General features: G+C 37.8%; 2 protein-coding genes across 2 annotated transcripts in view; both read right to left on the bottom strand.

The window, feature by feature from the left end:
- The window catches only part of nck2b (NCK adaptor protein 2b), a 109,867-nt gene extending 105,794 nt beyond the window's left edge, over positions 1 to 4,073 (bottom strand). The window contains exon 1 of the mRNA XM_056459696.1: positions 3,858 to 4,073. The gene's annotated coding sequence lies outside the window, so the exon portion shown is untranslated. The remainder of the gene's footprint in view (positions 1 to 3,857) is intronic.
- A 15,278-nt stretch (positions 4,074 to 19,351) lies between these two features.
- dph3 (diphthamide biosynthesis 3) lies at positions 19,352 to 22,088 on the bottom strand. Its single transcript, XM_056459004.1, has 3 exons — positions 21,930 to 22,088; positions 21,533 to 21,607; positions 19,352 to 19,905 (listed from the first exon to the last, which is right to left on the bottom strand). Exons 1-3 carry the CDS (start codon positions 22,035 to 22,037, stop codon positions 19,831 to 19,833), a joined length of 258 nt encoding a protein of 85 aa, XP_056314979.1. The 5' UTR covers positions 22,038 to 22,088; the 3' UTR covers positions 19,352 to 19,830.
- Positions 22,089 to 25,450: the final 3,362 nt, after the last annotated feature.

The following is a 25,450-nucleotide window of genomic DNA, read 5'->3' as shown; positions in this document are numbered from 1 at the left end:
ACTATCTGCTGAAGTTTCCTGTCATTGCTCAATGTTAAGTCAAAATATTTGCACCCTGACATGATTTTATGTTTGCTTCTTTGCTTGCTTGCTTGCTTGCTTGCTTGCGTGTAGCCTGAAATAAATTTATAGATCAGAAAAAAATATTTTGCATGTTTATATTAGGATGATCGTTACAAAACAAATCATTAAAACATAACTAACAAAAATAGCTTTTTCTTCCAGGGAAATGTTACATAAAATATATTAAATACCTGTTAGGGCTTTAGAAAAATACATAAACATTAGAAGAGACATGAAAAAATTTGTAAAGATATAAAGCATTTATTAGCTCAAAAATTGGATTAAAAATATTAACTATTATTTATTCAAACACTGGCTGAATAAAATAAAAATAAAAATCCAAGCTAATTTTATGATTAATGTAAATAAAAATAAACTATAAGTTCAAAAAGGAACAAATAAAACATGTAAAATAGAAAAGTAAATAAATGTGTAAATAATAATTTAAAAATCTATGATGATTAACAACACCGAAAAAAAATATGATTTAACTTAAAGAATATATTTTTTAACAGTATTTGAAATCATTTTAGCAGAAAACAGTTTTGTTTTCCTTTTTCAAGAGCATACATAGATGTCTTAGACGTCAGTGGCATCTAAAAGAAAATAAAAACATCAGCAAAGACATATGAAATATGCAGAATCACAACTTATATTCATACATTTGCTCCACTACACACTCCCAGAATTTAACATTTCTAAAAACATTAGCAGCTCTACAATATTGCATTTTTTCTGATCCTTTTAAGCATCTGAATGAAGCTAAAGCATTTTTTTAAGTGCAAGTTCCATCTCCTATATAATTAATAAAATACAAGCCATGAATGCTTATTTATTTAATTTATTTTATTTTATTAGAAGGATAAAAAGATACTTGTAAAAGGGTGTTCAACATGTTGTTTCCTTTTTGATGAAGGAATGAACAAACGCATGAACAAATGAAAGAACCAACAAATAAACCAACGAAAGAACCAAGGAATGAACCAACGAAAGAACCAGCGAATGAACCGTTCTCCATATCATTTAATTAGATTTTTCAGCATTAATTTGCCATTGAGACTGATTCAGCCAAAATCATCTAATTTGATGTGAATGTTTGACTGAATGTTTGTTATTTGCAACCATGAACAAGAGATGGATTTTACATCATACATTTACTGTAATACACCAGACTCATCTTAAATCATGACAAACTCATCTGTGAATGGGAAGTATTGAGTAACCAACATCACTCAATGTTGCAGACGACAAACATCAGACTATCTTACAAGATGAAACTGACCAATTTAGTACAAACATCCTATTACACTGACACACTTATTACATGTATGACCAACCGGATTTCCACTATCGACCGCAGCCCACAAATGAAAATGCCAAGGGAAATAGTGCTAGTTCATTATGCTGACCTGCCTGTAGCCAACAAGACAATTACAGGATTCAGAGAAGCAGTCCAATTCTGTTATCTCTGTAATGCACACTGCCTAGAAAACTGCAGAGCGAGCCAGGGATGCTCACTTCCACATAACTACCATAGGCATGGAGAGGCTGAGTAACAGAATCTAAAAAAAAAATAAAAAAAAAACAGATGGGAATACTAACGGACCAATACTGAATTGTGTGAACTCTCAATTACTAGTACTATGTAACTACTGTCTATGGTTCCAGAAACACCCGGTGACAGCATTAAAACATTATTCAAAAGGAAGCAACATGTTTAAAGTAAAAAAATAAATAACTTTTAAATAAATAAATAAATAAATAAAATAAGTAAATAAATAAAGAAAATAAATAGATACATAAATAATAAAAAAATATTGAAGAAAATAAATAAAGTAAATAAATAATGTAAATATAATAAAGAAAATAAGCAAAAAATAAAAGTAAATAATAAAAATAAACAAATAAATAATGAAAATAAGCAAACAAGTAAATAAATAAAACAAATAAAGAAAGTAAAAAAACAAATAATGAAAATAAATTAAATAAGTAAATAAATAATGAAAATAAATAAATAGATACATAAAAGTAAATAAATAAATAAATAAATAAATAAATAAATAAATAAATAAATAATGAAAATGAATAAGTTAATAATGAAAACAAAGAAATAGACAGATAAATAAATGCTTTAGTTTGCCTGAACAAACAACAGCATTTATTTAACAAAATAAAACAAAAAGTTGGCTTAAAGCTAATAGGCCCAAGTGTTAAATGTCACAAGAAATGCATACGGGATTGGAAGGAGAGTACGTAAATAATGACAGAACTTGATTTTTTGGTTTAATTATCGCTTTAAGCATGGACTAATAACAATTACAAATATTACCTCTATCGCATATTTTAAATACAGATAAGCTTAAAACTTCCCGTTTCATTATTATCATTATTATTAATAATAATAATAATAATAATAATAATGATGATGATGTATAAGCATATGACAAATGCATAAAATGTCAAGTTTACTACAATTGGGTCAATTAATTCTAATACATAAGCACATGCAGAAATATTTGTAGAAATACCCAAACATCCATTGCAAGTTAAATTTATATATTTTGTATGTAATACTAATTATAATATATGCTAAAATATATATTAGAATGACAATCCAATCCAACTATTAGAATATTAAGTAGCATTAAGAAATAAAGATCATGTTCTAAATTTACCACTGTATATATTTATATACATATAAACTTAATTTTTGAGTAGTAATATGCATTGCTAAGAAGATAATATAGACAACTTTAAAGGTGATTTTCTCTATATAGAGATTTTTTAAACCTCGGATTCTAGGTTTTAAATAGTTTTATCTTGAATAAATAATGTCCATCAAGTGAAAACTTATTTATGCCTCCTTCAGATTATGTATGAATCTTTTCTTCAATTTTTTTTTTTTTTTTTTTCAAAATCGACCCTTGCGACTGGATTGGTGGTCTTTTATAAATACTTTTTAGAATCTGATTACATAATCCAGATTCCATGTAATCAGTTATGACCCAGTATTGTTATACTGATATTTTGCACAGAGGAGAGACATTTTAGTTTTAGAATTCTTTACACCCATATAAAACAATACTCAGATGGTATAATGATTTAATAGCGTAGTTACCATGAAAAATAGACTTAATCATAAAATTATTTCAGTATTCATCTGCTGTTGGTTTATTTACTTTTTAGGTACTCTCCATAAAAGGCTAGAAAAGGTTAAAAAATAAAAATCACTTCGCTGAAAAAACACTTTTTAGCAAATCACAGAAGAACCCACATTCACCAGCCATCAAAAACATCCCCACTCAACATATCGCAACGGTTGTTTGCAAGACCACCACATACATTAACACGGCGCGCAAAAATGTTATTCTGCAAGCACACAATTAAATGATAAACATCTGCTAAATGGTGTTTCACAGTGTCAAAGATAAACTTACAAAACCAGCAGCAAAAGTCAGCTGGTCGCGGTGCCATAACAACAGCTACGCGCTTTGATTCTCAAGGAAAGATTCGAAGACTCGGCTCTCTCTGACCTCGCTGCTATTGTACTGGCACACAAAAGCTTCATTCAGCATTAAAAACCAGCGGCAAATTCAGAAGACGTATTCACTGTGGGCGACTTTACAAATCTTATGCGAGGACATAAGCCCTTTAAATCATACTTTCGCTTCTCGGCTTGACTTTCTTTTTCTCTCGAAACCTCTACTAGAGAGCAGCGCGAAACACCGAATGCACCTCCCGTGAAGCTGCCACACACGCTCGCGCACCAACTTTACGCTCTCGCTGTTCTTTACCTTTACAGGTTGCCTCTGGACGAATCTGGAGAAGCCAATAGAGACGGGTGGAAACAGCCTTTATTCCCGGTTAGTCTCGGCGTGAGTGCATGCAGAAGAGAGCGCTGGAAAATCCCGTTCAGCGTGCTTTTCGTTGTCCTCAGTCCTCCGTTCGCAGGCCCTGTAGGAACTCCGCCGCAGCTCTCGCTCGGTCTCCCTGCTGCTCAACCCAGCGCTGATGACGTCACCGCTGCCAGGGCTGGACTGTTCGTGGTTCAAAAGCGAAAAGCTATACAAGATTCATTGTCAACACAATGTTGTCAATGTGTGTGCGTATTATTACCCAGTGATATCCTGCCCACACTTCAACCATCCCAGGGATTCCCTCTCAAAATAAAGGTACAGATGTCTCTGGTGCGATACCTTACTTTTAGGTTCTTTTAGTTAGTGTGTGCGTGTGTGTGTGTACTATCCTGGTGGGGATATAAACCTGAATGCACAAACACTCAAGGGGACTTCACTTGTGTCACAATGGGGACCAAAATTAAAGTCATTTTGAAAATGTAAAAATGCAGATTGTTTTCTGGGAGGGTTGGGTTTAGGGGTAAGGACTATAATATATATGGTTTTCATTCATTCATTTTCTTTTCGGCTTAGTCCCTTTATTAATCAGGGGTCACCACAGTGGAATGAACCGGCAACTTATCCAGCATATGTTTTACACAGCGGATACCCTTTCAGCCGCAACCCAACACTGGGAAACACCCACTCCCACATTCACACACATACACTACGGCTAATTTAGCTAATTCAAATCATCTATACCGCATGTCTTTGGACTGTGGGGGAAACCAGAGCACCCAGAGGAAACCCACACGAACACGTGGAGAACAAGCAAACTTGAACCAGCGGCCTTCTTTCTGTGAGGCAATCGTGCTATCCACTGCGTCACCGTGACGCCCAATATATTGTTTTATTATACACTCTAAATATCTTAATGCTGAGGTGGAGATGGGAAAAATGTCTTAAATTCATATGAACACATTTTTACATGTTTTGTCATAAATAAAGTTCCATTACTGAAGTATTTCTGTACAATTGTTTAGTAATTTTCATCATAATTGATCATATAATTTTTTACAGTGCGCCAATATAAATCAATTATCTTTTGTCCTCACTTCAGCTTCTCATCAGATCTTCTGACCTATCAAAAGTAGCAGTGTAAACATCCTGCCCCCCAGAAGCTGAAATCTGTCACATATAAATGGGTGTAGCCAAACTCACAAACCAAGTGTTCGCCCACGTATCTGCATATTTAAGGAAATAATAAATGGACTGGTACACATACATTTTAATGAAATTAAAGGTTAAATGTTTAAAAATGACCAAATATTTTGCCAGATTTATAGCAAATACAAGTAGTCACTAGTAGACTTTTAATGCTCAACTGAAAAATAGTTAGCGTTTTGGGTGAAAATAAATACATATTTTGGGTGAACTATTCTTTTAATTCTGGTCCAAAATAAATGCATAGTAATTACCTCATTCAGTTTCTACACTGTAAAAAAAAATCTTGGTTGCCTTAAATTTTTAAGCTGAATCAAATTAACTTTATGAGTCCATTGAACTTATCTTAAACTGACTTAAAACAGCTTGGTTTATAAAATTAAGTTGGAACATTATTAATTTGGTTTAATAGGTTACAATGAACTATAAACATATGCTGGCAGGACTAATTGATCGTATAATTTTTTACAGTGTAGTTTTTATCTTTAGTACTGTGTATTTGTATTTATATACTGTACTTAGCCTTGCATTAGCATAGTGAGCAAGGTTAGAAAATCATAGTGAGAAAATCTCTACAATTTCAAAGGTTTCATTTGCCTGCATTAGTAATGCTTATGTTTTCCATTGGGAGGGGAACTTCAATGCTATGTGGAAACTCCCACTATGGGGATTTCGTCAGAATCCAATCATCTGAAAGAGTATAAAAACGGGCCAATAAAATGCCAATGAGTTGGTGGCGTCAGCATGTACAGCTGGCGTCAATTTCAATTAAACTTGTTATAAAGACGCAGCTCACGCCACGTTAGACATCCTTTTCACTTTCAGAGCCTTTCACTAAGCTTCTGAGAGAGTCTTTGGGGGTTTTCTCCAAGTGAAGCTTCACAAGACGTCGCTCCGACCGTGCGTTTCTGGATGTGGTGGTTTCCTGTCCCCGAATGATGGGCACGAGCACTGTGTTTCATGTCTGGGGGTCCAGGATGCTGATGCGGTGCTCGCGGGCAGTGCATGCCATCACTGCGATGGCATGTCTGTTGCGCAGTTAAGATCGTGTCCCACCCCAGTTTTCCCCCACACCACGGTTGGCACTCGGGCAGATCTGAGGGTCACAGTGGAAGTAAATCCGCCACCCGGATCTCTCGCTCCTCCACGCACTCCATCCAAGCTTCAAGTGAAAAAAGTGCTCAATCCTCAGGTGGTCGCCCTCTCACTTGATGACACCGAGGATCAGATGTCAGATGGCATCGGAGGATGGGCTGTCATTGTCTGATAAGGATGCGAACCCGCTCCTACCCTCCGGGGTGGCCGTGGGCCTGAAGGGTATTAAGTGGAGGATGTAAAGACGGCAAGACCTTCTAAGCCTCCCGTCCCCTTCCTCCCGGAAGTTCACAGTAAGCTCACGCACTTTGTGCTCCTCCGCCCTCACCATGCATGTTATGGCCACCTACCAGCGCTACCAAGTGCAGGTGCTGGCCCAGCTGCATGAGAATGGTTTCGACCCAGGCCTGAGCATAAGCTCTGCACCATAACCGACTGTGCTCTGCATACCACCAAGTCGGCTGCGTGTACCCTGGGAAGGACGATGGTCACATTAGTGGTCAAGGAACGCCACCTCTGGCTAAACCTGGCTGATATGCGTGATGTTGACAAAGTTGATTTTCTTAACACACCCATATCCCAGGCTAGCCTGTTTGGCGATACCATCGGTGAATTCGCCCAGGAATTCATGTCGGTGTAGGAGCAGTCGGAGGCGACAGGTTCTATTGGTGGGATCATACGATCGCTCCCCTGTCGAGCCATCCGCATCCACTGCATTTCACTGAGGGCGCTCGCCTTCAGCTTTTGCTCCGCCACTCTCACCTGTGCATCTGGCTAATCGGTTGGGTCGAGCATCTCGCAGGCAACCAGCGCCCCCCCCGCCCCAGGGTGCCGCTAAGTCTGGTAAAAGGACCACAAAAAGTCCCTGAGACAGGCCATTTGGAGAAGAGAGAATTTGCTCTTGATAGAGATGGAGAGCGGGTTTTGCGGTCCGTACTTCATCATACCCAAAAAGAGCGGTGAGCTACGGCCAATCCTAGATCTGCTCGTTTTGAACTGCTACCTTTACAGGCTGCTGTTCAGAATGCTTATGCAAAAGTGCATCCTTTGGTGCGTTCGCCCTCGGGATGGGTCTGCAGCAGTAGACGCGTACTTTCATGTCTCGTCATGAACTTTCATGTCACGTACTTTCATTGTCACGTCAGTTTCTGCGGTTTGCGTTCGAAGGTCGAGCCTGGCAGGACAAGTCCTCCCCTTCTGGCTCTCGCTGTCTCCATGGGTTTTCACCAAGCTCGTGCCCCAGCGCCCCTTCGGCTCGCAGGCATCTGCATACCCATTTAGCTCGACAACTGGCTTATTTTAGTGCTCTCGCGGGATCAATTGATTATGCACAGAGACAGGGTGCTTCAGCACTTCGACCTATTGGGGCTTCAGTTCAACCGAGAAAAGAGCAAGCTCGCCCCCCTGCAGAGCAACTCTTTTCTCGGGTTGGAGCTGGAGTCGATCATTATGACTGAGTGCTTTCTGGGCAAGCTGATGCTGACCTGTCTGAGAGAGTTTGAAGGAAAACTGTGGTCCCAATGGTATTATTTTAGAGGCTCCTGGAGCATATGGCATCCACAGCTGCTGTCTCGCTGGTCAGGTGCTCCAAATGAGACTGCTTCAGCATTAGCTTCACCATTGGGTTCCAAGACACGCATAGCACACGAGTGCATACCGGGTGACTGTGACTCTGCAGTGTCGCCGCGCCCTAAGCCTCTGGATGGACCCTGCATTTCTACAGGCCTGCGGGCCTCTAGAACAAGTGTCCAAGCATGTCATCATTTCGATGGATGCTTTCAGTACACGCTGGGGGGCCGTGTGTTGCGGGCATGCAGCTGTGGGTCCATGGAAGGAACCTGGTTGCATTGGCATTTTAACTGCCTGGAGCTGTTGGAAGTGTATTTCACGCTACGTCGTTTTTAACTGGTGCTAGAAGGGAAACACGTGCTTGTCAGGATGGACAGCACGGCAATGATGGCATATATCAACCGCATGGGGGGTATCCACTTTTTGAAATAACTGCATCCCATTCTTCCCCGCTGAGCTGAACTGTGCAGCCGATGCGCTCTCGCGGCAGTTCGCCTGGGAAAATGGAGACTCCACCCCCGGCTGTCCAGCTGTTATGGGTGTGTTCTAGTGCACTGGCTACACAGCTGGCCCTGGGGCTTGTGTAATATGCATTTCGGAGCACGCGGTGCCTCTCTAACATACATTGTAGAGCTGCAGGCTGGGCGACACCTAATACATTTGGGAGATTTTTTTAATCTTTGAGTGGAACCAATTTCCTCACATGTGCTGGGAATCCCAGTGAATGACAAAATTCGGATAGGCTTAAAACGCTTGCAGTGCCTTTCTCCCTATCACAGAGATACGTGCGCTTTCTCGCTTTGTCCGTTGAGTTCCCCACTTGGCGAACCCTGCAGAGTTCCTCCGAGGCCCCCAACATCTGACTCAGCGGAGGAGTCAGGTGCTTGGCCCGTTACATTGTTGGCATGCCCGCTGGTCAGCCCGCATCCTGGGAATAGGTGCCTGCTATGCGCGATCACCACTGGTGATCCCATATGCTCATTCAGCCATGATGTAGTCCCCCCTCTTAGGCGGGCTCATGTCTTCCCTCCCCGCTATCTTCTCATATGAGACTCCCCCTTCTCAGGGCTGGTCCATATGCTTTTTTGCCATCAAGTCTCCCCATTCGGGCAGCAGGAGGCCTCTGCAGCATCCTCCCAATCGGGATTGCATGCTTTTCCAACGTACTGTCATATTAAAAATTCCTAGAATTAACTAGGTGTTTTTTACAACTCCCCTAAAAATCGAAACCAGGAACAGGTAAGTAAGGGCCAGGGGACACGTTGGAAGGCTGTGCCTCTGGTGTTGCAGGTGCGTTCACGCTGCAGCGTGGCGCGCCCCTCACCAGACATGTGGTAATGTTCTTTCGTTGTGGCGTTTTCCATAGATTTCCTGATAGAGGAAGTTTCCACATAGCATTGAAGTTCCCCTCCCGATGGAGAACGCTACGGTTACAAAAGTAACCCCGAAAATGCTATGTTCCTTCGCCACAATGATTGTCCCTTAGCTGGCAGCCGTAAAAGGCTCTTTCAGCTAGAAAAAGATGTCTAGCGAGGCATGAGCTGCATCTTTATAACAAGTTTAATTGTAATAGACGCCAGCTGTGCAAGCTGACGCTGCCAACTCATTGGCATTTCATTGGCCCATTTTTATACTCTTTCAGATAATTGGATTCTGATGAAATCCCCATAGTGGAAGTTTCCACATAGCATTACTGTTCCCCCCCTCGGGGAACAAGGGATTACTTTAGTAACCGTAGCGTTATTGATACACTGACAAATGGTAACAAATGAGACCATGTTGTAAACCATTATATTTTGTTACATTTCTACATTTAACATTTCTCCAATTACTACAAGTCAGCATTATTGTGCTGCATATAAAAGAAATGTGTTCATTGCTCAGCAGTAAACAATTAAACCAACAGTTATTGAGGTACTGTGTTTATAGTTAAACATAGCAATTGATGTCACTGAAAATGCTGGTATAAATTGTTATGATTATGATTAACTAAGGTGACATGGTGGCGCAGTGGGTAGCGATGTCGCCTCACAGCAAGAAGGTCGCTGGTTTCCCCATGTTTGGGGTGGGTTTCCTCCGGGTGCTTCCGTTTCCCCCACAGTCCAAAGACATGTGATATAGGTGAATTGAATAAACGAAATTGGCTGTAATGTATGTGTGTGAAAGCAAGAGTGTATGGGTGTTTCCAAGTGATGGGTTCCGACTGAAAGGGCATCTGCTGCGCAGCTATGTAAAACATATGCTGGATAAGTTGGCGGTTCATTCCGCTGTGTGATAAGCTGAAAAGAAAATGAATGAATGAAAAATAATGTAATTTCAATTATTCAAGTTTTATGGCTAGCATCTGTGAACACTGCTCATTCTTGACTTGAACTCTTGCCATTCTGATTCTCTGTACTGTGGAGCATGTGTGTTTGTGTGTTTATGGACAACAGCCCATATCCTATCAGTGATGGCCTCAGAGACAGGGTCAGTTAAAATGCTATTGACCGAATGCAGTTTTACCGCTGTTGCCTCATGAGGGAAGCCACAGCCATCAGAGGGATGAGCCTTTCAATATCATCTGAAGGACAGAAAACACACACACATACACACACCAAAGCTGGCTGCTGCTGACAAGCCAAATAACAAGATTGAGATGACAGGAATTCAATGAAAGCCAAATTATGATTTGTGAATATACCGGGCGGAAACAGTAAAAGGATTATTTCAAGACACTGATCCAGGACAGACTTGTTTCTGAAGCAGTATTTCAGCTATGAAAATAATGATACATATAAGTATATTTTTTTATTATTTATATCATTTCTGTAGCTGCACGGTGGCACAGTGGGTAGCACCTCACAGCAAGAAGGTCGCTAGTTCAAGCCTCGGCTGGGTCAGTTGGCATTTCTGTGTGGAGTTTGCATGTTCTCCCTGTGTTGGCGTGGGTTTCCGTATTTCTGTATTTCTGTATTTAAGGGGTGGCACAGTAGCTCAGTGGTTAGCACTGTCACCTCACAGCAAGAAAGTCGCTGGTTCGAGTCCCAGCTGGGCCAGTAGGCATTTCTGTGTGGAGTTATGTAACCATTAACTTCTTACTTATCATGTATACAATTTTTCTAATTTTAATATATTTATACTGTACAAGTACAAGGTATCCGGAAAGTATTCATATTTTATGTTACAGCCTTATTCCAAAATGGATTAAATTAATTTATTTCCTCAAAATTCTACACACAATACCCCATAATGACAATGTGAAATTTATTTATTTTTTAAATTGTTGCAAATTTATTACAAATTTTAAAAACCTGAAAAATCACATGTACAAAGTATTGACAGCCTTTGCTCGATACTTTGTTGATGCACCCTTGGCAGCAATTACAGCCTCAAGTCTTTTTGAATATGATGCCACAAGCTTGGCACACCTGTCCTTGGGAATGTTTGTCTATTCCTCTTTGCAGTACCTCTCAAGATCTATCAGGTTGAACGGGAAGCGACGGTGTACAGCCATTTTCAGATCTCTCCAGAGATGTTCAATAGGATTTAGATTTGGGCTCTGGCTGGGCCACTCGAGGACATTCACCGAGTTGTTGTGAAGCGCTATGAATACTTCTTGGATGCACTATATATATATATATATATATATATATATATATATATATATATATATATATATATATATATATATACACGTTCATCACAGTGTGTGTGTGTATATATATATATATATATATATATATATATATATATATATATATATATATATATATATATATATATATATATACATACACACACACACACACACGCATACATACATATATATAAACGTATGATGAAGCAATTTGGGGTATTTAAATTTTCCTGGTCTACTCTAAATTTCCTCTTATATTCAGGCTTTGGATTTTTGTTAAAATTTATAATTGTTAAAAAGGCATTAGTTAGTTCATTTGAATATTTATTCATATAATTTTGTAGTAAATAAATAAATAATGTGAGTATTGAGGCCCCCTGAATTAGAAGCACTGCTCTGCTAGGTTCAGATCATGCTCTTGCTCGTGTTTTCAAGCACAACTACAGTCATTCAATTTGATTACAAACAAATACATGCAAATTCTGTATCTGGTGTATTTCTCCTACAGTAAGACAGTCTCTGTGGACACTTTTTTGTTATTGAACAAATGGCGCCCTCTGGTGTTGTAAAGTTATGGCTCATGTAGAATTTATTTCAGAGGTCATACAGCAATTGTACATTCATTTAATCATTCATTTTCTTTTCGGCTTAGTCACTTTATTAATCAGGGGTCACCAGAATGAATCGGCAATTTATCCAGCATATGTTTTACACAGTGGATGCCCTTCCAGCTGCAACACATCATTAGGAAACACACATACACCCCAGATAGCATACGAATGTGGGCCATTTTAGGCAGTTATGCGGCACTGGTGGTCTTCCTTCGACCCAGACAAAATAAATGTCAGCCTGAAGTGTAGCCTGTACAATGGTAAAAGGGGGCCAAACATTCCAATTCATATATGGGCCATTTATGGCAAAGTTTTTGCACTTATGGCAAAATGTAATCTGAATGTGAGCCTAATGTGGCCCATGTGGAAAATGATAAATTTGGCCTAAATGATGGAGGACAAATGTGGGCCACAGTTTGCAAAAATGTGGCATAGTCATTTAAGGCTAATCTGGGTCTAAAACTAAAGTGGCTCACATGTGTAGGTGCAAATGTGGCCCCGTTATCTTACTTTTGGCAAATATTTGGCACAGTAAACTCTGGCTAATGAAGGTGTTAGCCTATAGTGGCCCGGAGAAGATATGGAAAATGTGGCCCAGTTATCTTAAAACATATGTGGGCACTTTTGGTTAATATTCGACACAGTTAGCTCTGGCTAATGTGGATTTGAGCCTAAAGTGGCCCAGAGACAATATGGCAAATGTAGCCCAATTATCCTAAAACAAATGTGGGCCATTTTTGGCAAATATTTGGCACAGTAAGCTCTGGAGAAGCTTTATAGAGAAAAATAGACTACAACTGACTTGTCAAAGCTTTGTAATGAAATCAACTGAAGTACAACAAATTATTAAATCACACAAAAAAAACAGCAGATAGTTAAAGCACTCCACATACAGTATCATCAGCTACACTTATTACTAGCCTGTTTCATTTAGTCTAATATCCACAAAAGTTCTTTTTGAGAAAAAACTTTACATTTATAGTCACCTTCATGGAGAAAAGTGTTTGCTTTAGTTGGGCTCTTAGCCCTGAATATATATTTCTTTTTGGCTGCTGTAACTTTTTAGAACTTTGTTTAAAAAGTTTAATCATTACAGCTAACAAGCCATGTAATAAAAAACAATAAAATGTCAGGTCATGCTGATTTTGTTTTAAGTGAGGCATACATAACCTGTGATGAAAGTTCACTGATGTTTACAAATGTTTAATTCATTATTAAAAGTAATGTAATTAGGCATGTGACGATAACCATTTTCAAGGTATACCGTGGTTTGGAAAATTTTCTGTAATACCGTTTCTAAGGTATGTGTAAAAAATGTTATTTACATTTTTTTTGTTTTTTTTAGGACAACAGTATCTCCAGCAGAAAAAATATCAAAAGATGCCGTTTTAAATTGTAAAGAAATCTGTGTTTTTTTAAACAAATGAAGACAGCAGAAGTCAATGATTCATTTGAATTATTTAGCCTGACATGTTTACAGCTCCAAAATATCATAAATTATTCAAAAAATTAAATATATTATGTACCCAGACATTTAAAAAGAATATATATTACAGCAGTAATCACAATACCGTGAAACAGTGATATTTTTATCCAAGGTTTTCATACCGCCAGAGTCTGGCCCATTCCTAAAGGTAATAACATGCTTGCATGTGTCACAGAATTATGAATGTTTGTAAGCATAAAAATTCCATGGTTTAACTTCTGCTCACAGAGACATCAATAATCAGCGTATGAACCTCAATAACGGTGACAATTAACAAAATGAACAAAACTCACAAACATCACAAAAGTATACTAAAAGTGACAAAATCAACAACGTCAACATAAACAGCAGAATCAAAATCAAATAATAAAAACTGTAGCATCAATAAGCTACATAATGGATAGTTACTGCAATGCATGCTGGGATTTTTGTACTCCGCCAGACCCAGCATGCATTGCAGGCTTGCAGCATGAAATATTTTAATTGTTACCATTGTTGAGGTACAAGGTCTGATTCTTGAGGTGTAAGTGTGTCTTAACTATAATTGAATTGATTTTACAGATTAAAAATTGTTGTGAAATTTTCAATTCACTCTCTTAACTGGAAAATGAACTGATCGGACCACCCTAGAGCCATCATTCCATTCAGTATGCAGTCCGGATGTAAGTGTAGGCCAGATCTGGGCCAGAGTAAAAACAAACTGTGGCCCAGAATAGGGTCAGTTCTGGTTCATATGGTTCAATTCTGGCTGATGTGTGGTAGTGCTTTGGCTTATTGGGGGCCCAGATCTGTCAAACAGGAATGGACCACCCTAGAGTCATCATTCCATTCAGTATGTGGTCCAGATGTAAGTGTCTGGTGTGGGCCGGATCTGGGCCAGAATAAAAACAAACTGTGGCCCAGAATAGTGTCAGTTCTGGTTCATTTGGTTGAATTCTGGCTGATATGTGGTAGTGCTTTGGCTTATTTGTGGCCCAGATCTGACAAACAGGAGCAGACCCCCTAGAGCCATCATTCCATTCAGTATGTGGTCCAGATGTAAGTGTCTGGTATGGGCCAGATCTGGGCCAGAATAAAAACAAACTGTGGCCCAGAATAGGGTCAGTTCTGGTTCATTTGGTTGAATTCTGGCTGATATATGATATTGCTATGGCTTATTTGTGGCCCAGATCTGGCAAAAAGGAGCAGACCGCCCAAGTGCCATCATTCCATGCGGTATGTGGGCCAGATGTCTATGTTTGTTTGGGCCAGATTTGAGCCACATGAATTTTGCTAGCTGGGACTCTCATTCACACACATACACTACTGAAAATGTTGCTTACCTAATTCACCTAAACCATATGTCTTTAGAAACCGGAGCACCCGGAGGAAACCCACGCAAGCACGGGGAGAACTCTACACAGAAATGTCAACTGATCCAGACGGAGGCTCGAACCAAGCAACCTTCTTGCTGTGAGACAACAGCGCTACCCACTGCGCCATCACGCTGCCCAGCAATTGTACTTTTTTATCTTAACGTTATAGTGGCAAGTCTTTAACAGGTGGTCAGTCAACTTGGTTCTGTTTATTGACTGTAATGTGCTAATACTGTATTCATTTATTCTACACCACTGTTGCAATTCTTCTAAAAACAGTGTTGACTTTCTGGTTCAATGAGGCCCTTCCCTCATACGTATGCAATTTGCTCTGATTGGTAAGCTGCCCTGTGTGTTCTGGTTTTCGTTTCCTTAACCTCCTAAGACCCAAGGTGTTTTTTTTACATGCATTTATTTCTCTTTGCTATTTGGGCTTATTAGAACCTAATTAGAATTAAAATTTAAGTATCATCTTTTGATATGATGTACTTTTAGAGAAAAATTATGTCCATAAATGTGGACTTGTGGTCCGAATTTACATAAAACACTTTTGCCTGATTTTTTTTATGCATATTAAACATATATATTTTTTTTTAACTTGCTTTGACTATCAGAGAGTAAAAACAAATTTTTTTCCCATTTTGGACAGTTACAAAATAGTGTTTGGGACATTTCATATGCTGCAAAACAGTTGCAGGATGACACTGTATGTTTGTAACAAAATATAAAACATTCAAAGTATTTTAAATAGCCATTTAAGAGCTAAAATGTGCTGTCCACATATGTGGATACTCAAGCCCTAGGAGGTTAAAAGGTTTAATGCACGTTTCAGGAAAGGTAACAACAAGGGGTGGAGTATAAGTAAATTTTAGGGTTGGTGATGTCACAAACCCAAGAAGAAGCTCAAATAGTCCCTAACCCCTTACAGCTGGCTCTCGCCTCAACAAAACTTAAACCAAACATAAACTGCCCTGGCCTGGTCCTCTCATCTTCCGCTGTTGTTACTCTTTCTTTTTTGCCTCCACTCCTCCATGAGACTAGAACTAACCGATAATTTGCATGCTATTGTCATACTCATTTATCTATAAAGTGGATTTTAAATCTCCAGCACCTGTGTTCAGCTGGAGCAGCGTACAACACAAAGCCATAGTTCTCTGCCAAGCTACACAAAATATCATATGCAATAGTCAAATTGCAAATAATTATGCTGTAATAGGGTATATGCCGAGCTAGTGTTTTTCCCATACTGATAAACTTCCGGTGACCTGTTATTGTGATTTTTTTTCCATTTTATACAGTTCCTTTTACAGCATGTAATGTTGTAATGTAATTAAAATACAATCAGTTAAATAAACGTTGGTATTCATTTAGTTGTTCAAGCGTAAAACAAGACAAAAAGCTGTTTACTCGCACGCGACCGTCAGAATCGGCAGGCAAGCGCAGAAGCTCCATTGAATATAATGGGGTATAATAAATGCTCATATTATAAAGACATAGTGGGGGAAATGTAATTTAATGCAGTGCTTCTTGTACACACCCACTTTATATCAGATATCACTCAGCCAGTGGAGATTGCTGATTTTTAAAGAAAACTGACCTTAAATGCGCCAATTTTTGCATTTTCATACAGTTGACTGGAAGCGCTTAACCCAGGTTACTGGCAAATTCAAAGTCCTATTAGCATGCGTCTCTCTGAACTATGGCCCTTTGTAGTAAATGTTGCTGATGCTAAACCTGAAAGCACAAGCAAACAACACATATAATGATGTTTTTACACAAATTTCACTTCATAGCTTCAGTCGAATGTTTAAATTATGTCCTTCTGTGCAATTGTATCTTCTTGCATGTAACACAATAGCATTCTAATCAACAGTGACAAAGTCATTGCATCATTATTACGTACTTTATTATCTGGAATTTAGATAAACCATATATAAACCTTAAAAATAACTCTTACTCTAGCACTAAATTCTCTGAGCACAAACAAGTTACTTTTAATAATTAGCACTTCTTGTATGTATTTGCTATTCTTGTTGAATCACTGAATGCCTTCTCAACTGAAAGTTGCTTTAGACAAAAGCATCTGCTAAATGTAAATATGTTGTTTTGCTCATGTGTTTATTAATCCCATTGAATCAAACGAATGCAGTTTAATCTTCTGTTTATCCTAAGTTGTACGTATTTCTCATAGACTGGTATTTCCTGAATTTCTTTGGGGCATATCTGGTTGTTCTGTACAACTCATGATAGAGAGCACTCTCTTACCTTCGTCGAAGATATACTGCTGATAACATTGCTGTACTTTACTCAGATGATGTACAAGACAATCGCAGCTTTTGCTAAATCGCAAATGCTTTTTTATGTTGATTTATAGTTCAGCCCTTGTCGAGACCGGTGTGTGAACAGGTGATGCTCGTTAAGACTCATGCCACCAGCATCGCTCCATTCCCATGGCTCATAGCCACGCCACCTTTGTGACACTAAGTACGTTTACATGGACACCAATAATTCGATTTTAATGCAATTAAAACAATACTCTAATTAAAAGTCTACCATGTAAACAGCGATTTTTGATCAATTTAATCAGATTAAGGTCATAATCGAACTAAAGAGTAATCGAATTAAGACATGTGGAGTATGCCTGTTTTAGTTGCATTATTGAAGTGCAGTACAGACATGTAAACACCTTAATCAAACTATTACCGTCATGTAGGACTTTTCGCCGCATTTTGCGACAGGATAGTCCACACACGCTCTTTGCACCTATCGAGTCAGTGAAGACCACAGACACCTGCATCGTGTAGTGCAGTTTTTTTTTCTCCCATTCAGCATGCGTTATGAACTCCCACTCTTCCAGCAGTTCATAGTTACATGCATGAATGTATGCATGCATGTTACCGAATGAAAGTGAAAGTGCCAAACCGCAGTTAAAGTCGACAAATTAGAAAAGAAACACCCGATAGTACATGAAACTCCAGAGAAAATGTGGATAGCGCAGTGATGCAATGACGTTAAACGAATTATGTACTATAACATGTAAAACAGGATCATGAAAGGAACATTCAAAAAGCAACTAATGTAAACACAATTATATTATTGTCTTAATTAGATTAAGGCAAATAATTTGATTACTGATGTCCATGTAAACATAGTCACTGTCATGTTTACAAACATTAAACAAACTATTTCATTTATTTAGAAACCTACACTGACAGGATTCTGCTTTGGATGCCATCTTGTGGTGAGACACAGCATTTCATTCACAATGTGAACTCTCACAACTTATAATTATAAATAATTATAGGTTTTCACATTGCACATTAGCTTGAGTCTGCGTTCCACTACACTTGCATTCTACTTTGTCAAGTAAATGAGGAAGGTTTCATAAACATTCCCTCAATTTTGACTGAGGGAGCAAGCTGGCTTCATATGTCCACTCCAACAACTATATTTCCAAGAATGCAATGTGATTCTGACATCACAACAGTGTAGTCCCCAAATGCTCAAGGGTTTTGGGCATTTTATTTAAAGATGCCCTAACATTCAGATATTCTCCCAGCAGTGAACTCATATGATGTAATCAATGATGTACAGAGAATGAGAAGGTGGGAAGTTAGCAAATGAATGGCAAGAATAAACGGATTGTGTGCATACAAATTTTAGAACATGTATGCCACTTCAGGTTTAGTTTCTGTGTAAAGATGCTTTAATAAGACTACCAAATACTGTTGCAATCAGAATCATCAACTCCCCTGAATTATTAGCCCCGCTGTTTATTTTTATCCCCAATTTCTGTTTAACAGAGATTTTTTTAACACATTTCTAAACAATAATTTTAATAACTCATAACTAATAACTGATTTATTTTACCTTTGCCATGCCATATTTTTACTAGATATTTTTCAAGACACTTCTATACAGCTTAGTGACATTTAGGTTAATAAGATTAACTAGGCAGGTTAGGGTAATTAGGCAAGTTTTTGTATAACCATGGTTTGTTCTGTAGACTATCGAAAAAAATATCTTAAAGGGGCAAATAATTTTGACCTTAAAATTATAAAAAAAAATTTTTTTTTGCCAAAATAAAGCAAATAAGACTTTCTCCAGAAGAAAAAATATTATCAGACATACTGTACAAATGTCCCTGCTCTGTTAAACATCATTTGGGAAATATTTTAAAAAGAAAAAAAGGGGGTTTAATAATTCTGATTGCAACTGTATGTAAATGTGTATAGAAAACCGAAGAGAATCCTAATGCAAGTATATAAATAAAACGTTCCTTATTGATGCATATACCTTTTTAAACATTCAGATATTCCACCAGTAGAGGACTTGTGTGATGTAATCGATGTACATCTGAGGGATTGAGACGGTGGAAGGTTAGCAAGTACAACTTGAAGTTGAAGAGCAATTTTGCATGTGTTGTTTAACCCCAAACAGCAACATCACAAACTAAATCAAGTTTAAAAAGTGAAATCATGATCAAGGGCCTCTTTTAAATCATGTGGTAAACTTGTATTTTGTTCATTGTGCCTCATGATGTTAAATGCCGAAAGTGTGGAAAGATCCACAGTTCCAAGTCATTTTCAGTTTTAAAATGCTAGAGAAGACAGATCTGGTAAAAGAGGAATAAAATTGTGAAAAAAAAACAACAACAACAGTATCTACTGACTGACAAGGAGCAGCAAGCGACATTTTAGAAAAGGCAACAAAAAAGTCTTTATAATAAACATACATATGTTCAAACTCCAGATTAATTCTTGTGCATTTTTTTTTGCAGCAAGAACACAGCATATATTTAAAAGTTTCTAAAAAAATAAATATCTTCAAAAGAATTGTAATTCATGTGCAAAATTCTGGCATTAAATGTATCAAGTTCATGAGATCCAGTCGGTTTCTTCAGAAAACATCTGCATATGTAGTGAGTGTGAAATGACAGTCCATTATCAGTTGAAGGAGTCACATCAGCGTCTCAGCTCTGAGCCAACTCCAGTTTGTTTTCTGATGTTTTAGGTGCTTCAATTACTTCTCCACACATGAACTGCTCCTACAACAACAAAACACATTTTGCAAATGTTACACTTTTAAATAACGTAACATAATTTCGAATTACTTCTCATAATTTTAACTTTGAATCGGTTGAAGTTTAATATGATCAGAGAGTAATGAGTAGTTAAATACATTTACACCTCAGAATACTATAAGAACAGAATACTGCAAAAAAGTAATTTTAAAGTCAGCATTAGATGCAAGTTGCAATAGTATTTTTACATATTGTGACACGTCTTCCATCAGGAATTATCTGTATTGATGTTGTCTGCTATTGGCAGATCTTATGTGAGTGACATTTCATCCCACTGTAAACACTATAGGTTTAGATTTCTTAAGGACTTACAAGTCATACTCTATATATAAAACTCTATATATACAAAATCAAGGTGAAATTAAGGCCTTTCTACATATATCTTTAAAAATTTAAAGACCTTTATAACTAAATATTGAAAACAGCTGATTTGGATGGTCATTTCTAAAATATCTAGTTAAAATCCTAAAGTCTTCACTTGCTTTGTACACTATCTGACAAAAATCTTGTCACCCATCTAAGTTTTAGGAACAACAAATAATAACTTAGTATTAATTAAGTAATTTGGTATCGAAAGTGGCTAATATGAAAGGCAAAGGCCTCTAGATTAAGCTTATTTTACCAAAATAAAAAGTGAAGATGCCTTGAATTTTAATTATTTAATTAGGACAGTAAGTTCTGACTTTGCTTAGACAAAAGTCTTGTCACAAAAATAATGTAAAGTGCAGAATATAAATTCATGGTGCAGTGGAAAAAGAATTAATATTGTGAATGACTCCCATGAGCTTGGAGGTCTGCATCCATACATCTCTGCAATGACTCAAATAACTTATTAATAGTGATCTGGAATGGCAAGGAAAGCATTCTTGCGGAATTTCCTGTTCATCAAGATTCTTTGGATTCATCGTGCTCAATAATGTTTATGTCTGATGACCGGGCAGGCCAATCCTTGGAGCATCTTGACCTTCTTTGCTTTCAGGAACTTTGAGGTGGAGGCTGAAGTCCTGTGGTTTGTAATGTAATGGGCAGCACAAATATTTGATATTTTCAAGCTGTTGATGTTGCCATCCACACTGCAGATCTCTCGTACCCTAAATGGGATGTGACCCCAAACCATGAATTTTCCTGCACCAAACTTGACTGATGTCTAGGACAATCTTAGGTCCATGCGGGTTCCAACAGGTATTCTTATTTGTGTTAAATGGAATGCAGCGCAACAGATGATTCATTAGAAAAATCTACTTTTTGTCTCTTTTCCCAAACGAACTACTAGACGTAAAGTATCATTGTTGCTCTTACAACTGAAACAAGACACTTGTCAGGTAGTGTAAGGCTTTGTTTATAATCATACACAATCAAAAACACATACATAATAACCACATTAAAACAAGTACACTTCTAGTACAACAGTGGGTCTGTGTCTGCTTGGAATTCAAAGATGATATGCCACATTAAACGGTATGTGTAAATACAAATTTTAAAACATTTATACCAATAATCAATAATATTCAATAATAAAAAACTATTTATTATCCATATCCAAGCCAAGACAATACACACGTATAAAAGCATACTGTCCTGTTGAACTTACCTTATCATAAATTACTTTTACTATTAGTGAACAGCTTGGACAGGTGGCCACTTCTTCACCATTCTCAAGATCCTCCTGAAAAACAAAAAAGTTTTCTCTTAATAAAACAACTTGTATTATTATTATTATTATTATTATTATTATTATTATTATGCATTAGTTTTGACTGTTGTTTCAAACTGTCATTCTGATGCTCTTTAATTTGTAATATATTATTAGTGTTTTTATTGTAGTCCTTCAGATTTCATTCACAAACAATGACAACCAATTAACATGCAAGTCTTTAGAAAAACAATATATAAATTCATACACACATAAGTAAGTGGTTAGCCTACTTAGTGATACAGTTATGGATCAAGTTATGACTGTCTATGCTCACTCAGCAGAACAAACTTGCCTTCGTTATCGCGAATCTGTCGCCACATGGACAAGGGAAATAATAAGTTTCTGTTTCTTCATCGTACTCAAAATCTTCTATTTCGACCTCGTCGTGAAATACCGTCATTTTAAAAGTCTTCGCCGGTGCTGCTTCAACGTGCGCCCGCTGTTACATATAGCGTCGCACAAATTTGACGTGGTCATCCAGCGAAAGACGTCAAAAAGCGGTTTAAAACTTTGCCACCAGGAGGAGACATTTCTATCCATATGATTCCTCATTCGTCTATGGTATGTGTTGTGAATTAAGTTACTTTGCTGTTTATGTGCTGTTAACATTACAGATGACTTGACTGAGGGTTTAATTAGCCTATTAATCTAATTTTCACAACGCCCCTTAGCAGCAAATGTGTTTAATAACTCTTTTGGCGCATTAATGGAATGAATGATTGCTAGATTACATTTGTTCAATCAGTTAAAGGCTACTACAGGGGTCATTCCTACTATCCGGTGCCATTTCAGAGTAGTCACTGTCCCTAAAAAAATGTTACATTTTTTCACAATGTTATAATTTCAGTTGAAGGAGTTATTAAACTTTAAGAAAAATATATTGGTCCAGCTCAGGATATTAGGCCTACATAGGATTATTTAAAATTTTATACACCACCATGACACCTAAATGCATTTAAAATGTATAAAAAGAAACATTGCAAATAAAAGTAAAAAGAGTAATTATTTTTATTTAAATTTAATTTTGCGCACTTATCATTGTGTCCAATTGTGCAAATGGGACAGTCCCATCAGACAAGCTTTAAGGACTTTTTAAAAAATGTGCCATATAATGCCTCAGGGAGGCAACGCAGTGGTGCAGTAGGTAGTGCTGTCACCTCACAGCAAAAAGGTCGCTGGTTTGAGCCTCGGCTGTGTCAGTTGGTGTTTCTGTGAGGAGTTTGCATGTTCTCCCCGTGTTCGCGTGGGTTTCCTCCAGGTGCTCCGGTTCCCCCCACAGTCCAAAGACATGCGGTACAGGTGAATTGGGTAGGCTAAATTGTCCGTAGTTTATGATTGTGAATGAATGTGTATGGATGTTTCCCAGAGATGGGTTGCAGATGGAAGGGCATCCGCTGAGTAAAACATGTGCTGGATAAGTTGGCGGATCATTCCGCTGTGGTGACCTCGGATTAATAAAGGGACTAAGCCGAAAAGAAAATGAATGAATGAATGAATGCCTCAGGGACACAAATGGCACCGAATAGCAGGAATGACCCATAAATACCATGGTGGTCTCTATAGGCTGCATATGTGGAATAGGCTCTATCTGGCCAACCCAGACTCAAACTATGATTCAGACTTCAAAAAAAGTAAATAAAAGTCACTTTGTTAAAAAAAAAAAAACATTTTCAGCATCAAAAGTTGTGAGAACAAAATCAAGGCCCATCCCTTACTTCATCTAACTAAGCAGATATATATATATATTTTAAAATGTAAATATGGCTAAATATAACCATGTTTTACTACAAATGCCACTGTTAAATTTTTTTTTTCAAAACCATGGTTGATTTTTGGTTACAGAACACCATGGTTTAGCAACAGCAATTGTAATTGTTCAAACATTTTAAGAGATAATTAAATTGAAAGCTGGTTAGATCTGTCACCTCACAGCAAGAAGGTTTGAGTCCCGGCTGGGCCAGCTGGCATTTCTGTGTGGTGTTTGCATGTTTTCCCCGTGTTCGTGTGGATTTCCTCCGAGTGGTCCGGTTTCCACCACAGTGCAAAGACATGCGGTTTAAGTGAATTGGATGAACTAAATTGGCCGTAGTGTGTGTACAGTATGTATGTGTCTATGTATGTATGTGTGTGTGTGTGTGTGTGTGTGTGTGTCTGTGTGTGAATGAGTGTATGGGTGTTTCCCAGTACTGGGTTGCAGCCGGAAGGGCATCCCCTGCGTAAAACATATGCTGAAATAGTTGACGGTTCATTCCTAAGTGGCGACCCCTGATAAATAAAAGGACTAAGCTGAAGGAAAAGGAAAGAATGAATAAATTGAAAGCATGGATAAGCCTAAACCATCAAACAAAAACAAGCCACAGAAATCATTAGCTACCAACAATATTTGAGAATTATATTCAGTCAAATATATCAGATACTTTACAGTGTTTATATGCTGTGTGCACAGATTGCAGAAACATCCCAAATATAGCTGTCCAAGTGTACTAACTTGTAATGCTATGTATTATGCATTCAGGCCTTCTATTAAGACGTAATTAATCCATCAACATTAAGCAAACAGTCTATCAGTCACAATCTTTAGACATTTTTACATCATACTTTTATATATAAAAATACTAAGTAGTACTGCTTTGCCATATACAGTAAGAAACATCCTATATATCCATTCTCACTCAAATCACATGAATACACAACACTCAAAGACTCGTTTTTTTTTTTTTTTTTTTTTAATAAATCCTTTAGCAACAAGTTTGTAATCGTCCCATATTCTGTGAAATCCCAATGTTAGTAGTATTGAATTAGATTTAGTGATTTCAAGCTTGCATTTACAGATAAGTGAGTCTCCATGACATAATGGAGTAAAGGCTCAGAGACAAGCATTCATTCTTGCAATGTGAATGGGATTAATTGGTGTGGAACAAAATCTTCCCAAAAGCTGGATTCCGTGTGGCTACTTGCAACAATTATGGGGTCATGAAAACTACTTGTTTTTCTCGAATGCGTGATATTCACAAACATTGCTTATCAAATAAAATGCAAGAACACACAAAGGGAGCCTAAGTAATGCTGCATTTGTATGCTTGGTTTTCTTCCTACAAAATATATCACCCAGGTGAACAAGTAAATGCCCTAAAATACTGTTTGACCACAGCAAAAATGGCTTCTTTTTAGGAACTCTCATTTATATTATCAGAATTCAGCTATTAATATGAAAACAGTGTTCCAAAATTATAGAAAACATGCCCATAATAACAGATATGCTGTTTGTATGGGTGACACGGTGGCTCAGTGGTTAGCACTGTCGCCTCACAGCAAGAAGGTCGCTGGTTTGTCTGTTGGCATTTCTGTGTTGAGCTTGCATGTTCTCCTTGTGTTTACGTGGGTTTCCTCCGGGTGCTCCCGTTTCCCCCACGGTCCAAAGACATGCGGGATAGGTGAATTGAATAAGCTAAATTGGCCATAGTGTATGTGTGTGAATGAGAGTGTATTGATGTTTCCCAGTACTTGGTTGCGGCTGGAAGGGCATCCGCTGTCTAAAACATATGCTGGATAAGTTGGCAGTTTAATCCACTGTGGCGACCCCTGAGGAATAAAGCGACTGAGCCGAAGAAAAATGAATGAATGATGTTTGTACTAGGGTTGTCAAAAGTATAATTTTTTCGGTACCAATCTGTACTGGAATTTTAAAAGCATCCATTTGTAACTGATTGGCCATTCACATGCTCAACTATATGATTGTGATTGGCTGTGAAGGTCACCACTCTACACCGATGTCCACCAAAAGCAAACATAGATACACAAACTGTAGATCAG

Source organism: Danio aesculapii, chromosome 6 (genome assembly GCF_903798145.1).
Source record: "Danio aesculapii chromosome 6, fDanAes4.1, whole genome shotgun sequence".
In the NCBI taxonomy this organism is placed as follows: Eukaryota; Metazoa; Chordata; class Actinopteri; order Cypriniformes; family Danionidae; genus Danio; species Danio aesculapii.
The sequence above is the reverse complement of the archived record's forward strand: the minus strand, read 5'-3'. Positions and strand labels throughout refer to the sequence as shown.